Source organism: Musa acuminata, chromosome BXJ3-7 (genome assembly GCF_036884655.1).
Source record: "Musa acuminata AAA Group cultivar baxijiao chromosome BXJ3-7, Cavendish_Baxijiao_AAA, whole genome shotgun sequence".
NCBI lineage: Eukaryota > Viridiplantae > Streptophyta > Magnoliopsida > Zingiberales > Musaceae > Musa > Musa acuminata.
In genome coordinates, this window is record NC_088355.1 from 42,257,399 (window position 1) to 42,272,838 (window position 15,440).

A 15,440-nucleotide genomic window follows, 5' to 3' on the forward strand; every position below is an offset into this window, starting at 1 on the left:
TTGGATTCGTTTTCCTCGTTACTTTACGTGACATCATCGAAAAGAAATGGATAGTAGCGGGTCGGATCGAATTCACATCAGGGCAACCATTAGAATCAACGTGACATGTTGGACATCGGCCGAATACATTATACATCCGTTCACCTGCAAATGGCCAATTTCAACGACGACCTCAATTTGGCACGTTAAACCTCGACGTGCGGAGTTCGACCGGGTTCGGGTGAACCCAAAATCGGGTGTTAGGGCCGAGGGGTAAGACGTAATTTCAAGTGACAATTATTTGATGTTACAACGAAAGTAGCAGGGCAAGACGGCGGGGCCCAGTGGCTTCGCTACCACTTGAAGGGGGTTGTGTCGTTAATGACCAAAACACCCTCAATAAAGTTGCAGAAAGTCTCAAAGGCGAAGGATGTCTCGGTCATTTTGGTCGCGTTGAATAGCTCGCTTTTGCAAAAGCGTGTTGAAGCGTGGAGGGGACAGCCGAGAAAAAGGAGAAGATATCCAAAGCCTCGTCGAAAGCAGCACCTGGCCGTCTTCTTCCTTTTCCCCTTATTCCCCCTTCTCTCTTCTTTTCCTGCACTATGGTTGTCTATTGCTGAAACCCTTCCTTCCTCTCTCCTCCTCTTCTTTCGGTGCATGTAGTCTGATCAATCATCACCTCAGTTTTGTTGAGTTCACGACCAATGCTGTGGGATGCATGGAACTGTAATTAAATGGATAAAGCTGTTTTTGATCATGACAGGTTTTATTATTCTTCAGAAGCAAAGGTGGAGACCCATAAATCAAAAGCCTGGAACAGTGAATGAAACCACAGTATGCATGAGAGTACGTAGCAAGAAACACACAAAATATGTTCTCTCACCAAAGAAAAGAGCATTAGACAAAGAGGTCTTTAGCAAATTGCTACCTTTTGCATCAACAAAACCCATGATCTTTCATCTCCCACCTCCAGCTTTAAACTTGGTGTTCAAGAGTTCCAGTACAACTTTTGTTGGTTCTGATATCTGCTCGGTATACTTCTTGTGATAGAGTGTCTTTTCCATGGCAAGTATTATACACAAGTTTCTATCAATAAATGACTAACTTGAGAAATAGAAAATGACTTGAATAAACTTACAAGGATATGTCCAAACTCAATAGGTTACTGAATCACTTTATTTTATCGGATCGAATCATGATGATATCATACATATCCTCGCAAAAAACTAAGAAAGTATCATAGTGTTAGGATCAACAATTTGGTTCTATTTTCCATTTAACAAGACATAGCAATTGCTTTATCCTAAATATGTAAGCGTACTTTATCTGCCACAGGTTTTGAGTCGACCGATGATGTTTTGTTCATTCAAATTTCCAATTTACTGCATCATTTAGATCCTAAAATGACATCCACAGGTGTCTTTAAAGAAGCCATGTCCACGAACGTAGGAAGGACGTTTAATGAATAATGAGTATTATTATGATGGTTGTTGAACGCCCAACTACATTGAAACTAATGGCACCGATCTTTCGATGTGAAATCTATTATGATAGTTGTCGAACAACCAAACCAATAAAAATTGATTATTCGTCATATCAAAATCAATTGATAATTATTCGTAGGACATCCATTCCTAACAAAAGAAAAGAAAAAAAAAAGGATTATGAGAAAAATAAAACAACACATCCATCCATCTTAGAATGGGGATAATATTAAATGATCATAAAAAAAGAGCATTCAACAAAAATATTAATCAATAATTAATGTCTTATGCAAATCTATCGTGTGATTGTGATTCATCCACCACACCTATCAACTATATCATTGCATATAATGTCATTTTTATGCTATTCCAATCAGGTCGAATCCAGCCAAGATTTAAAAAAAAAAAAATCTAAACTTGATAATTATTTGGAAATCAAATGGAATTTCGAATTTGTACACTATATCTTATTTTATACACTTTATTGATATTCAAATTTGAGGTAAACTACCCTTTCAAAGTTTAAAAATAGCATATTTATTTATCCATCCAAATTATTGATATCTTCGGTCAATTATGCTTAGCTGGGGCTGCTAATATTTAATTTGAGTTGAAAAAAAAAAAATAATATAAAAGTAACTGAAATATATTTACTATTCTCATAATCATATAAGAAATTATTGTTTATAATTAAAAATAACCATAGATCAAATGATAATTGGTTACTGGAGATTAATTGCAATGATATATTTCTAATTTTTAGATTTATTTTAGAAGTATATATTTACATAAAATTTAGACTTTAATTAAAATGAATAAATAGGATGATATATATATATATGTATATATATATATGTTTGTATATATATACGTGTGTATATATATATATAGTTTTAGAAAGGCCATTGTGTAGAATACCCCTTGACGAGTGCGTTATTACCTCCCAACCACCGAACAGCTCGATGCAGCCGTGCCTCAACTGTATGCGATTCGGCATTCTTCCCACCCTCTCTTTTTCCAATCCACGTCTTGAATCCAATTACCAAGATCGCAAGCAGTAATCGGTGAGATGATCTAGTTCGCCCTTCCTTTCGTGTTCTGTGATCATGGTCATCATCGTAATTTAATCACCGACTCTTCTTTGTGTGCTCCCCCCCCCCCTTTCCGATTTCTTGTTCGATTCTGCACCGCGTTTTGTTGGATGTAGTCGTCGAAATCCGCAACTATTGCCCGAGATCCCTTGGTATGTGTAATTCCGTCGATTCGGTGTTTCTTTGGACTGTTTTAACTCATCACGGAGAGTCAGTTCCAGCTTTAAGATTAGTTCTCGTCGCTGGATTTGAGTTCAAGCTTGAAGCTTTGGATCTAGGTCCTTAGTTTAGTTTTTGTCGGCAGTTCTTGTTATATATAGTCAACGGAAAAGGTTATGCGGTGGCGTTTGGATTCGATTGTATGGGGCATTTGTGACAGATACTGAATTATCTGGGGAGTTCTTCCACCTGTATGTTCCTTTTTCGAGTCAGAAAGGAACAAATCTGGGCTAAAATTTTCTTCTTCTCTTCTTTTATTAGAACTTCTGTTTTCCGTTGACTTATGAAGTATTTAGCTGAAAACTTCACATCTTTTTTCAAGAAAAAAGTTGTAAATTTCTTTGAAATTGATTTTTGTCGTTGATCCATGAAGTCTGTGCGTTAATTCGATTGACATGGTGAGAGTCGTCAGAGGGTTTGCATGTTTATGTGATGGGAACGGTTGACTGTTCACTAGTTGCTAGATATTTATATTTTGACACCACGAAAGGTTTTTGTTAGTTTTCGGTGTAACAAGGGGGATTGATGATCTAAAAGAGTCTTTGTGGGTAATTTTTTTTGTTGAGATGTCAAGATCTTGGGTCAAGCTTAGTGAAGGTATTCAGGAAAAGCGTGGTTGTATTTGGAATGCCTTCTAGGATTAGAGTTTATAGTTTTCTATGTTCATGGTGAGGTTTGAGTCGATTAATCCTTGTTTTTAGATACAATCAGGTGTGAAATTGTAAATATAGCTTCTCTTGGAAGAAGTAACATTGCTCATGTATTTGTATTGGCAACTTTTCTGAAATCTACTGTGTCATGTCTTTGAGTTTCTATAGGCTTGGGGGAGGCAATTCCACTATAGAGAACCTTTTTTTTGTAGGTCTTTTCTTAGTGTTTGTAGAATTATCTTAAAGGGTTTACAATTCTTATCTTAATTGATGAAATTGGACAAAAACCCTCTGCTTTGCCTGGTGAAAATAATTTGTAGAAACTAAAGATCTAGAATAGTTACTTTGACTTTTTTCCTGCATTTGTTGCTTGAAGGGGGAAGCATAAAGTCAATAATATATTCTTTTTTCTAGTTCAAATGGATGAAAAATAAAAGATGACATCAAAGTTTTTTCCCCTTGGAAAAGGAGGAAACAAAAATTTTTTTTAGCCACCATGGACTTGTTTATTCACAGATGGTGTTGATGCTGCTTCCTAATTTGGCATCACCTGAACTAAAACTTCTGCTCCGCTTAGTCATAATGCATGAGAAAGGAGCCAGTACTATCTAGATGTAGTTGTTGTTCTAACTTCCATTAGATTCCAGCTTTAAGCAGCTGGCAGGTCTCGATGCTCCTACATTATTCCTTCAACAGGACAAGGTCATTCAATAGAGCATTTTGCTAACAAGAATTAGATTCTATTTGGACAAACAATTGCATTTACTTGTTGTTTCCATGTATTTTCTACTCATGAGAATTCTAGCTTGCTTTAACAGATACTATATTTGTAATGTTATTTCATGGATTTCTTTTGTCTCTGATTAGTATTTTTGATCAGTAAACAAAGTAGTTGATTGTAAATTACCTCAGGACAACCATAAAAACATATCAAGTGGTTTCAAAGAATTCCAAGAATGATATAAACTTGTCATTCTATTAACTAATACAAGCTCCAGTTTGCTAGTATATTTGTGTAGAATCTACTTCGTTGATATTTGTTTTTTATGGTTGCCTTTTCCTGGAGGTGCATACACATATAGAAAATGTTCTCAGGAGGAACAATAAGAATATTGTTCTCATTTGACTCTGACATGTCCAGGCAGGTACTTTTGTTGGTTCATTTTGGCAGCTGTCTTTTCTATACCACTTATGTCTATTACCACCTTCCATCAGCCAATTTTGGAACATATGCATTTGAGATAAACTATATTGCTTTTCCTTTTCAAGTGAGAAAGTTAAGGTGTACTCTTCTTGGGAAAGATAAGCTATTAGGGACAACATCAATTAGCTTGTGATCTTGAGCAAATCAGGGCACAGACAGTGCAAGCTTTAAGTTTACAAACTTGTTGTTTCTAGTAAGCAAAACAACGACCTAGAGCTATATACCATCCTGATAGATGACTTTTCTTATCAAGGCTCACCTTATTATTTGTGGAAGCATAAATTACAAGAATTTACTGTGGTTTTGCAATTTTTATATTTAGTCATATTATAATGACACAGTTTTTGTTCCTATTATCATGGTTGCTGCTTTACTTTTATTTTAATGATCTATTATATGTATTTGACAGACCAAGTTTTCCATTGCAAGGTTTTGTATACACTGAAATACAATTCATTGAAGATAAAAGTTATATGGTACCCACGTTAAAGGAGAAATAAAAAGACTTATTTAATAACTCTTCAAGTGCAAAATGGAGAAGAAAAGGAAGATTTTGGAGCAGAGAGAGAGGCTGGACGAAACTCTAGCTTTGCCTGACCTTGCAAATGAAGAGTATATCAAGTCGCTCGTCAAGAATCAACTTCTGCAGTCATCCTCATCCCACTTTGAAGGTTGATTAATTATTTGACGCAACAATAGATGCTGACTATTCTTATTGCTAAAATTGTAGCATGAGTATGTCATTTATCTCCTTGTAGAATGATCATATGTTGGTTTGGGTTGCTCATGCATAGTTCCTTAGTTTACAGTCCCTTCCATTTGCAAATTTAAAGGAAACTATCGTGGTTGTACTGCTGGTTTATAGATAATCCTTTGTCAATATGTATGTTGCTTAATATTTGTAGATCTAAATGCAGAACTCATAATTTGCTTTTATCTTTTCTACCTGGAGTTTGCAGATGTCATCTAAGAGTGCATATTATGCATATTTTATTCCAGACTTTGTCCAGATTAAAGTCACTCTCGCTGGCTTATAACTTTTTAACTGGAAGCCTCAACAGATATCATTTAGAGTTAGATTCAAGTCTTTGTAAATACATTTCGATTATATGCTTTCAGATTTTATTGTTTTTCGCCAAGTTGATGTATCTTTAAATGGGCTACTACTTCATGATATTAGCTGATGTGTTAGCTTTCCTCTGTGCATGTAAAGCTGCAAGATTGTTTGTTACAAATATGTGTTTTTTTTTCATTAGCAGGAAACATCGAACAAATTATAGAAAAGCGTACAATGGAAGTTTCTAATTTTGTTGAGATGCTACGGAGTGCCTCTGAAGATGAAAGGAAGGCTAAAGCACATGGGACATCACATAATGATTGGAAGGTATCTAATCTTTCTTTAGTTTCTTTTTTTGGATGTGCTTGTACTGAATTTCTGTATGTCATTAGATATTCAAATTTCACTTTCAAGGTTCAAAATCCTTCTTGTATGCCAGATCTCTTCCTGTTTATTCATCTTGATGTTGTCCGAGAATTCTGAAATATTCTACAATTATTCTTTTTTAACTATTATATAATCCTATTGGCTTGGATGTGGCATGGACGTGACTCGTGTTATCAATATTGGATGTTGAATGTGTTGTTTGGTACTATTTTGTGGAGTAACAGTTATTAAGTTCTTATTGTTTGACTAGAAACATGTTTGTGGACTTGGGTTCCTAGACCTTAATTCTACTCAAATGTTAATGATAAAAAACCAATGTCGTTTTTCATTTGGATAGAAACAAAATATGCTATGAATCTGTTGCAAAATCTATGATTGAATCATTATATGAATTTTAAGGAATTTTGAGGATGAGCTTTCATGTTTTCAAGTCACTGCTTTATCCTATCTCCTTAGCTGTTGTACACTAGTTTTAGCATGAATTTTAAGTTATTGTGGTGTTTTCATGCTTTTGACAAATGCTTTTGACAATAAGTATCATTATTGTTGCTTTCCAGGTAAAACAAGACACAGACCAGCTCCGGGTCATGTATCGGGAAGGCCCCCATGGAACTCCATTTCATACTCTACTTGCCGAGGGATATGCTGATGGACCTATTGATGTCTGTAAGTTTAATATTTGTTAATATTTGGGACACTTCTGCTCCAGCATGTTGATAGTGCAATAATTTCTTACCAAAAATTTGTTTCTTTCAGGTTTATGTGTTTCATGGGAGACAACCCTCTATAGTAAATGGTGAGTGCATGGGCTAGATGTTATAGTAAGCAAATATGTGTTCTGCATTATGTAGGATGTTTTATGCTTCTTCTATTCACTTGTGATGACTTTAGCTTCAGGAGTGAGTTCCTTTTATTCTTAGTATGTGCAAGATCATAGTTCTGAATGTCAATTCCTGGCTTGTGCTGGGAGACCACCATAATAATACATTCTTGCATTCTGCACACACTGGGATGCTGACACTCAGCATGGCTTTGGTTATTGTACGTTTCTGTGATGAAAGTGGTGCTATGGAAGGACATGTCCATGTCACTTCAATTTGCATGGTTTGCTGGACTTGATGCCATTTCTCCTATTTTGTGCTCTCGTCCCAGGTGGCCTCAATACAACCTGCCAACTTTTAAGATTATTATGTCCACCTGCTTGCAGAAAGTTCAAACAGGTGAAGAGATCTCTTTAGTAAGGTTAGTTGTTATTCTATAACAAATGATTTTGGATATCTACCTTATTTTTCCTTTCTGTATCTTCTTGTACTTATCTTTATTCTTTCACTGTTTGGAAGAAAGGGTGAAAGTTCCTTGGCCAGTTTCAGATAGGGAGGCACTTCTACATTACTTTGAGATCGAATATCTAAACGAGGATCTCATCCTTGTACTTATTAACACGGTAAAGACAGACCTTTGTCCCTTATGAAATTGATCGATCATATAATTCATGCAAAACCATAGAACTGTTGTTTGTACCTTTTTCAACAATATGTCTACATATTATATCAAGGTTCTCTTATATGGACTTTAGGGGATCACCTACATTTGATGCAGCAAATACATAAACATGGAGATTTATAAGAGTACATATTTCCTGAATTTGTTACTGAATAAACCAATTAGTAATCATTTGAAAACAAGCTGGAACTAGGAAATAACATACTTTGTCTGAACATTTTCTCATGGGTGTTGGACAGAGATTGTAAAAAACAAAAATTGATGGGTATGTTGCATTTTCCTGTAGATTTCAGACTCAGAGAAGATAGAGGTTAGCACTGACGACTTCAACAGGAATGAAGTTCCCAAAGCTATCCGTATAGATTTGGTCGGTGGTTTTGTCTTGCAAAAAGTTGATCATAGCAGATGTTATTTCAGGTACTTCTAACAGGATCAGACATCTTATTATTCTTAGAATTATCAGAGAACCATTTGATGAATAGGAAATGCTAAAATAAATTCTGTGTATAATGAGAATTTTTCTTTACATATCTTTTTGTCTCACTTATTGGACAATTACAACTGCATTGTGTAGTATTAAACTATTAATGACTATTTACTTTGTGTGCAAACTGTAAGTAATAAAGATAATATTCGATCCCAGGACCTTCGCCATCAAGAGTCAATATCTTTACCAATTAAATTAGCTGACACATATAATTTTTTAATTTTAATGCTAATATATACATTATACAATGTTTACACTGTGTACTCGTTAAACTTTGTGAACTCTTCATCAGTATTCATTTCTTGTCTGATGGATCTTGTAATCTTCAGGGCAATAACAAATATGGATATCAAGCTGGATTTCGTGCCTCCATCCCTTATCAATTTCATTTCAAGGCAGCTAATCGGCAATGGGCATAAGCTATATCAAAAAGTAATACCTTCTTTTTACTATGCACTGCACATATGGGTTTCCATGTGTAATTGAATGCATCATGGTTTAGTGGTTATATATCTTATCAGTCAAACATGGAAGGTAGGATTACTTTTAGCTTAACATAATCAAAGAATAGATTGTTGTGGCCCACCAAAAAAAGATTGGCACACCTTAATAATTTGTGTACAATCTTTGGAATTTTATCTGTGTTCAAATTTCCAGTTCTTGCCTTTTAGCCAAGATAAGGTGTAATTAACACTTTGATCTTGTAGTCATACTTCGCTACTCATTCTTTGTATAAGGTCCTTGCTTCAACTAATACAAGCATTGGTGCCTTGCAGGCAGTTGGTACAGTGGCAACCACTGACCAGGATTACCGACAAGCTTTAGAAGGGCCTATGTATGCTAGAATTCGTGAAGGAATGAATACCAAACACAAGACCAAAACTGATGTAGTTGGCTTGGATGAGGAAAAATATGAAGGTACTCTCCCCAAGGAACACATCGGTGAAACTGCAACTGAAGTTCAATCAATTATAGACAGCAGATATGTCAGTGAAATTGTGGAAGAGGAGACAGAACACAGCACACTCTCAAGTACTAAACAGCAAGATCTCATCACAAAAAGAGTTTATATCAGCCCAGAGGTGGAAGTTGCTCTGGGCATCTTGGACAATGCCATTTCTATACTTCGTAAGAAAGGTTCACCGAACAACCAATTGGACTGCTTGTCAGTTGATGAAGGGTTGCCCACTTATGAAGCAGCTCTAGAGGCTTCTGAGACCAAATCATCCACTAGAAATTCCAGGTATTTCTGTTTGAAACAATTTTTGCTTTGTGTAATTTATGGGCTTTCAATTAGAGGGCCTTACAACGATAAGAAGGCATAATATTCCAACTATTTGGGGTTGGTAGAGCTCTGTATTAGAGGGGCCTCCAAGTTTCAAATTTTAATCTAAATCTGCTATATTAGTCAGACAAAACATAAGATCATATTTACCTGTGGTGTACTCCTTGCAGTGATAACACAAAGACATCTGCATTCGGAAATAAGCTCACAGTTTTGGGCCCAGAGACAGCTGATTCAAGTTCTTCCCATATTAAGCCGACACAAAGTGCTATTAGTATGACAAAGCCTCCATTGTTAGAGAGCATGAACAAGGTCTGCGATGAAGAGACCCTCAAAGCCAATGGTTTTCATGACAAAAGCCTTAAAAGTGGCAAGTCAAAGCACTCTAGGAATAAGTGGTTTTGTTGCTCGATTCGCTAATGAATACTTCAACAATATAATTTTAGTGGAGTTGCTCTTGCTCTTTGATACACGTGACACATTTGGGGTAAAGAGAACACAATGAATGTTAAGAAAAATTCCAGAGAATAACTTCAGATCCATTTTGCACATGAAAGAAGATACTGTGCTCTGTTGTTACATGGCTCACCGAGAGCCCCGAAGATGGTAATGTCTATTTTCACAAATGCGAATGTATCAGTAGTAGATATATGATGCTAATGAAAGCTGCAAACTTATTTATAATGCTTCAAAATTGCTTATTCTGTGTTTCTAAGAATGAAATGAGAGTTTATGATAGCATCCCTATGTCATGGAGTTTTAGTTGTTCACTGGTTAAACATAATATTTGGTTTGATCATTGCTGATATTTCTTTTAAAAGGTTTGAAGTCTTATCTAATTTTTCTTTTTTTTATCTTAAAATTCTTTTGTTAATATTAAGGATTTTTTTTTTTGCCTCAAGAGGGTTCCTGCATATTCAATATACAGAATATATATATATATATATATATATATATATATATATATATATATATATATATATGGATGATATTCTCATTTTTAGTTTTCCCATTAGGTGCCCTCATTTCCTCTAATATGCTACATGTCCTTTGGTGTCCTCTAATATATAGTATTAAAGATATATAATTGACAAAAGATATATAAAGTATTAAAGAAAAATTGAGACATAAAAACTAAAAATGGGGCATCTGAAAAAAAATTCCAAAAAAAATATTATATGTATTCTAGCAAAGTTTGAAAATAATATATTTACAAATGCACAACGACAATATATAGATATATATATATGTTTTATTGTTTGTGATTTTTATTATTTATTTATCTACAAGTAAGTTTAAAATTATAGATTTGTAGCTAATCTTGTAAAATTAAATATTAATCGTAATTTTAACTAATGTTATAAACAAAAAATATTAATCGTAATTTTAACTAATGTTATAAACAAAAAATATTAATCATAGTTATAAGTGATTAATTTGGATATTTGAATGTAATTAAATCACATATGCGTACATGGATGATCATACATATGGAGAGTTGTGTTCATGTCATGATAAAGTTTGTAATAGAAAACATGTTCTTTTTATATCGTACATGAAACCCTCCAAGTGATTGCCCTCCAGCACTGGACCGACTCCCTCACTCGCAAGCTCTGCAATTGCATAGCGGTGGGTTTCGTCCGATCCGATCCTGCCGTCGTCGAGAGATGAGAACCGCGAAGGGCTCCGCCCCGAGCCGGCGGCCCGCCGTCGTGGTCCTCCTCCTTGGCGCCTCCCTCGTCTTCTCCGCCCTCGTCGTCTCGATTCAGTCCTCTTTCTTCACCGGTCAGCCGCTGCATCGAGAAGAAGTAAAGTGGAACTCTGACTCCTTGATCCCTTCTGGTTATTGATCTCTTCCCTCTTTCTTGGTTTCCAGGAAGCCGGAGATCGCTTGTCGGCAGAGAGGAGATCCGGGTCCTGTCGGATTTGCAGACCCGCCTCCAGCAGTGCGTGGTACGTGATTCTTGATCTCTTCTCCTTGTGTGTCTTTGATGGTGGATTTGACAAAGATCGCCTATACTTCCGTCCAATTGCATCAATGTTGTCAGGTGGTTTAGAATAAGATGAAATTCTCAGGTTTTGGGAAATGGGTGCTTTGTTTGGGAAAACATCGGTTTTAATTGAAGAAAAAAAGAATGACATTGTTGTTCTCTTAAGCTTTTGTTTGCAATTTTTTGTGGATTTCAGTATAGTGTTTACGTCTTTGAGCAGGATCTGATTATTGCATTTGCTTGGTTTAAGTGTAAAACTGATGCATGTAAACCATGATGGGAACCATACATCTCTTGCTTTCTGTCCAGTGACTCGACTCAAAGGAGATTAGCCCTTGCGTAATTTGGTGAGAATTGGATATGGCTGTGTAAGAATGGAAAAGTCTGATTATTGCAAAATGCAATGTTTTCTGCCACATAGCATCATCAAACTGATTGTTGAATTGATAATTTAGTTTGCTTGTGTTGGTCATCTGCATGGTGACACCTTTGCCCTCCTTTACATTCAATTATACAATTAGAATCTGTTATTATTTCACATTAAGTAACTAAATTAGCCTTCTTTTCTTTAAGTCTGACCTTGAAACTTTCTCTAGGCAAGCAGAGGACTTGGCCTTACTGCAGATATTATTGATCACTGTAAATTGGTGCTTAAATTTCCTGAAGGCACAAACAGTACCTGGGTCAACCTCTGCTCTCTACTTTTTCCAGAATTTGAATAATTCATTTTCTCTCACTTGTATGAGAATTTCTTGCAAAATGTTCCTTCCTCGGATGTTAAAACCCATGTTTTTCTAATTGCAGTATAATGCACAGTTTAAAATTTTTGAGCCATTAGAATACAAATATGATGTTTGTGAAGCTATTCTTCTGTGGGAACAGGTTAGATTCCTTTTGGTAAAACATTGATTTGTTTGCTATATTATGTACTAAAAGTTTGGAACCCCAAAATTTTCCAGTATCGTAATATGACTACAGTCTTGACAAGGGAATACTTAGATGTACGGCCTGATGGATGGTTAGAGTATGCTGCAAAAAGAATTGCTCAGTTGTAAGTTACCATATGTGCAGTGTTTTTTTTGTGATTTAAATCTGAAAATGACTCAACAGGAGCTTCTCTATATTGTCTTGTTTGTAGGGGTGCAGATAAATGCTATAATCGTTCTCTTTGTGAGGAACATCTTAACTTAATATTACCTGCAAAGCCCCCCTTCCACCCCCGCCAGTTTAAGACATGTGCGGTTGTCGGGAACTCTGGGGATCTCTTGAAGACAGAATTTGGAGAGGAGATTGATGGACATGTTGCAGTGTTTCGAGATAATGAGGCTCCTGTTAATGAGGTAGTGGGTTGATTATTTTTTGTTTGATGTATGTGCATGATTGTAATTATCTATATATGTTTGAGCCACAGCATCAGCAATTTTATCTTCATCTTTCTGAGTTTCTATATTTCCTTATAGATTTTCAAGGAAAAAAAGGTCACTTGAAGCTCTTGTTCTGACACTTGAATTATGGTTTGTTCAAGCAATAGCTTCTTTAAAGACCTAACAGCACTTGATATTTTAAGCCGTGGTCATGCCTGCAGACTCATACATATAGTTGTCCAATCTAATTATGTTAAGTAGATGTTTCTTCCTTGTTACCAAGTCGATGCTTTGTTTCTTAGTGTTTCTTGTTGCTAAAGAAATCATATGGTAAACCTGAAGATGCTTTTCTATTGATACCTAAGCTACCTTGCTATATGATTAAATTAGATCTGCATGACCCAATTATTATTAGCTAAACTGCATCATTCTTTAACAAGCTTTTCTTAACAAGCCTGTTCACCTTGTCGGTATCACATCTGATGTATTCATCAGCCTCTTAGGAAGATTCATCTGACTTAATATGCCCAATTTTAGCCCTTTACTGACTTTCAGAAAACAGAAGCTTGTGAATATTTTGGATCAACATTCTGTAATTATCAACTGATCTTGATTTGTCCTACAGAAATATGCTAAACATGTCGGACTAAAAAGGGATTTTCGCCTAGTTGTAAGAGGTGCTGCTCGTAACATGGCTGCTATTCTCAATGGATCCTGTAAGATTCTGGCTTTATATGTAGATATTTCTGTAATTTCAGACAATACTAACATTGTTAATGCTGCTAGTGGTTCTTGTTTATAGAGCCTTGACACGTTCAAAACAAATGATGTTTTTTGCAAGAGTGTTAAGATTGGTGCCCCATGAAAATCAAATGCTAAGATTTTTTTGTTTTTTGGTTCTAGATGCCCAAGTTGAACTCCGTGATTATTTGTATAGGCAATGTCTGACTGTCTGCAGTGTAGGGATATAAGGGCCTATACATGCTCTAGACATAAGGTCAAACTTAATCATTCTGATCATTTTCTTCATGGAACTCTCAATTCTTGGTGAATTTTGCAAAATCTTAGGGCATTTGCAAGTAATTTAAGGTGGCATTACTGCACTTTATGATCACAATATATGTGGGTCTAAACTTTTAAGCTAAGACAAAGTAGACACATTTTCTAAAGAACTTATATGAATACATTTCTTTGATGATATGACAATTTAATAACAAGAAAAGAGTTGTCTTCTTTACTGTTGACCCCCTTCTTCAGGGCTAAAGAACAGTTGTCACAGAAGAAATTCAGTCCATACTATATATAGTGATTTTTTGTCACATGATATGCATTTGGTACATTATCAACTTCCTGAAAAAGAATGTGTTGATAAATAAGAGATAAATAGACTCTATGGGGGTCAAGTACATGGTCAAAATTAGATATAATCTAAGGAAATAATTATTAATATGGTTTTCTACAGTCCATAGACAAAGTTCATTAGTCAAGAACAGGCATGAGTTTAAAACTAAAATTTAAAAACGGAGGATGAACTTCTCAAAGATTCCTGATTGATGTGAGAACAAATCATTATCAGTTTAACCAATTATGCTATGGAGAATTGTTCAGGGAATCATTAGATAAAATAAAACGTGTGGTCAAATTGTGAATAGTTTATATTTTGTGAGAATTTTGTCACTAAGATACAATCACCATATATTGTAATATATTAAGATATTTTTGTTTCCTGTACAATTGGCACGCACACCTCTCAGTTTATAGATTCTTATCTTGATTTGAAAATAAAGTTCTTATAGATACACTATTAGAAGATTTTTCTTTGCTGTTGATGGAGTATGCACAAGGCATATAAATGTTATAAGCAGTTAGCCTTGATGTATTGTTTCTGTTCTCTCATCATGTGTTTATGGGTATCTTTTTTTTTCCATTTCACATGATCAACCAATCCTGAGTAGTCATTATTATTCTCCTTAATTAACTTGATTTTGTTCTTCTCTAGCAATTATTATCACACTTAAAAGACTGTCTGAAAATTGCAGCTGATGAGGTGCTTATAATCAAGAGTGTAATACACAGAGATTTCAATGCAGCGATTAAGGTGATGCTTTACCATTAGTTGTTTTTGTGCACTATGTTGCATATCTTTAGAAATTTTATTTGTGCATCATATTTTTTTATAGCAGAATCTAATGAGTCATATCATTTTAAATGCAGGAACTTCCTAATCCTGTTTACCTTTTCCAAGGTATAGTTCTAAGAAGGGGTGCTAAGGGAACCGGAATGAAGTCTATAGAATTAGCACTCTCCATGTGTGACACAGTTGACATATATGGATTTACAGTAGATCCTGGTTATACAGAATGGTAAGTATGTTCTGAGTCATTTTCGACCTAAAACAACATACAATGCAAATCAACTAAAAAATTGAAGAAAGGCAATAGACAACCAACCATGTTATATATTATGTCTATCATAGTCCTACTAGGCTTCTTATAATCCAGAGCTGATCTTTATTTATCTTGCTTTATAAATGAATTAAAATTAAAGCTTACGACAATTAAGTATTGCAGGGCTTTACCCTTGGTTAGAGGGAGCCCTTCCAGAAATTCTCGAAAGCGCTGGGCTGAACCCAGGCCTACGAGGGGGTTTGGAAATAGTTTTCAACCAGCAATTGTCGCGCCTCGGTTATAACCTCACTAGCTGCGACATTGCCCCAAGCGCAAAGATAATTTTATCGTA

The 15,440-nt window shown here is 35.3% G+C and overlaps 2 protein-coding genes and 1 non-coding gene across 9 annotated transcripts; 2 read left to right on the forward strand and 1 right to left on the reverse strand.

Annotated features, from left to right (window-relative positions):
- The first annotated feature begins 2,389 nt into the window (after window positions 1-2,389).
- LOC135642320 (uncharacterized) lies at window positions 2,390-10,084 on the forward strand. Of its 6 annotated transcripts, XM_065158368.1 has the most exons (12): window positions 2,455-2,527; window positions 2,671-2,706; window positions 5,057-5,298; window positions 5,884-6,011; window positions 6,629-6,737; window positions 6,828-6,867; window positions 7,224-7,313; window positions 7,416-7,515; window positions 7,861-7,991; window positions 8,391-8,493; window positions 8,838-9,304; window positions 9,517-10,084. In XM_065158368.1, exons 3-12 carry the CDS (start codon window positions 5,160-5,162, stop codon window positions 9,764-9,766), a joined length of 1,557 nt encoding a protein of 518 aa, XP_065014440.1. In that variant the 5' UTR covers window positions 2,455-2,527; window positions 2,671-2,706; window positions 5,057-5,159; the 3' UTR covers window positions 9,767-10,084. The 6 variants fall into 6 exon arrangements, with proteins under 6 accessions (XP_065014437.1, XP_065014436.1, XP_065014442.1 ...); XM_065158365.1 differs by lacking the exon at window positions 2,671-2,706 and having other exon boundaries at window positions 2,390-2,527; window positions 5,037-5,298; XM_065158364.1 differs by lacking the exon at window positions 2,671-2,706 and having other exon boundaries at window positions 2,390-2,527.
- Window positions 10,085-10,860: 776 nt separating this feature from the next.
- LOC135642321 (sialyltransferase-like protein 5) lies at window positions 10,861-15,198 on the forward strand. Of its 2 annotated transcripts, XM_065158371.1 has the most exons (9): window positions 10,866-11,131; window positions 11,223-11,299; window positions 11,934-12,020; window positions 12,142-12,219; window positions 12,297-12,388; window positions 12,476-12,677; window positions 13,327-13,417; window positions 14,741-14,799; window positions 14,916-15,194. In XM_065158371.1, the coding sequence occupies exons 1-9, from the start codon at window positions 11,014-11,016 to the stop codon at window positions 15,066-15,068; spliced, it is 957 nt and encodes a 318-aa protein (XP_065014443.1). In that variant the 5' UTR covers window positions 10,866-11,013; the 3' UTR covers window positions 15,069-15,194. The 2 variants fall into 2 exon arrangements, with proteins under 2 accessions (XP_065014444.1, XP_065014443.1); XM_065158372.1 differs by lacking the exons at window positions 11,934-12,020; window positions 12,142-12,219 and having other exon boundaries at window positions 10,861-11,131; window positions 14,916-15,198.
- A 73-nt stretch (window positions 15,199-15,271) lies between these two features.
- LOC135643879 (U4 spliceosomal RNA) lies at window positions 15,272-15,428 on the reverse strand. Its single transcript, XR_010498370.1, has one exon. It is a non-coding gene; the product is annotated as a U4 spliceosomal RNA (small nuclear RNA).
- Between the last annotated feature and the right edge of the window lie 12 nt (window positions 15,429-15,440).

Bases quoted from the DNA above. Each gene is read 5' to 3' on its own strand.
- LOC135642320 (XM_065158365.1), top strand. From the start codon at position 5,160: ATGGAGAAGAAAAGGAAGATTTTGGAGCAGAGAGAGAGGCTGGACGAA. The intron at 6,012-6,628 runs GTATCTAATCTT...GTTGCTTTCCAG, and splicing joins CATCACATAATGATTGGAAG to GTAAAACAAGACACAGACCA. The intron at 6,868-7,223 runs GTGAGTGCATGG...CTCTCGTCCCAG, and splicing joins ACAACCCTCTATAGTAAATG to GTGGCCTCAATACAACCTGC.
- LOC135642321 (XM_065158371.1), top strand. From the start codon at position 11,014: ATGAGAACCGCGAAGGGCTCCGCCCCGAGCCGGCGGCCCGCCGTCGTG. The intron at 12,389-12,475 runs GTAAGTTACCAT...TCTTGTTTGTAG, and splicing joins GCAAAAAGAATTGCTCAGTT to GGGTGCAGATAAATGCTATA. The intron at 14,800-14,915 runs GTGATGCTTTAC...TTTTAAATGCAG, and splicing joins ATTTCAATGCAGCGATTAAG to GAACTTCCTAATCCTGTTTA.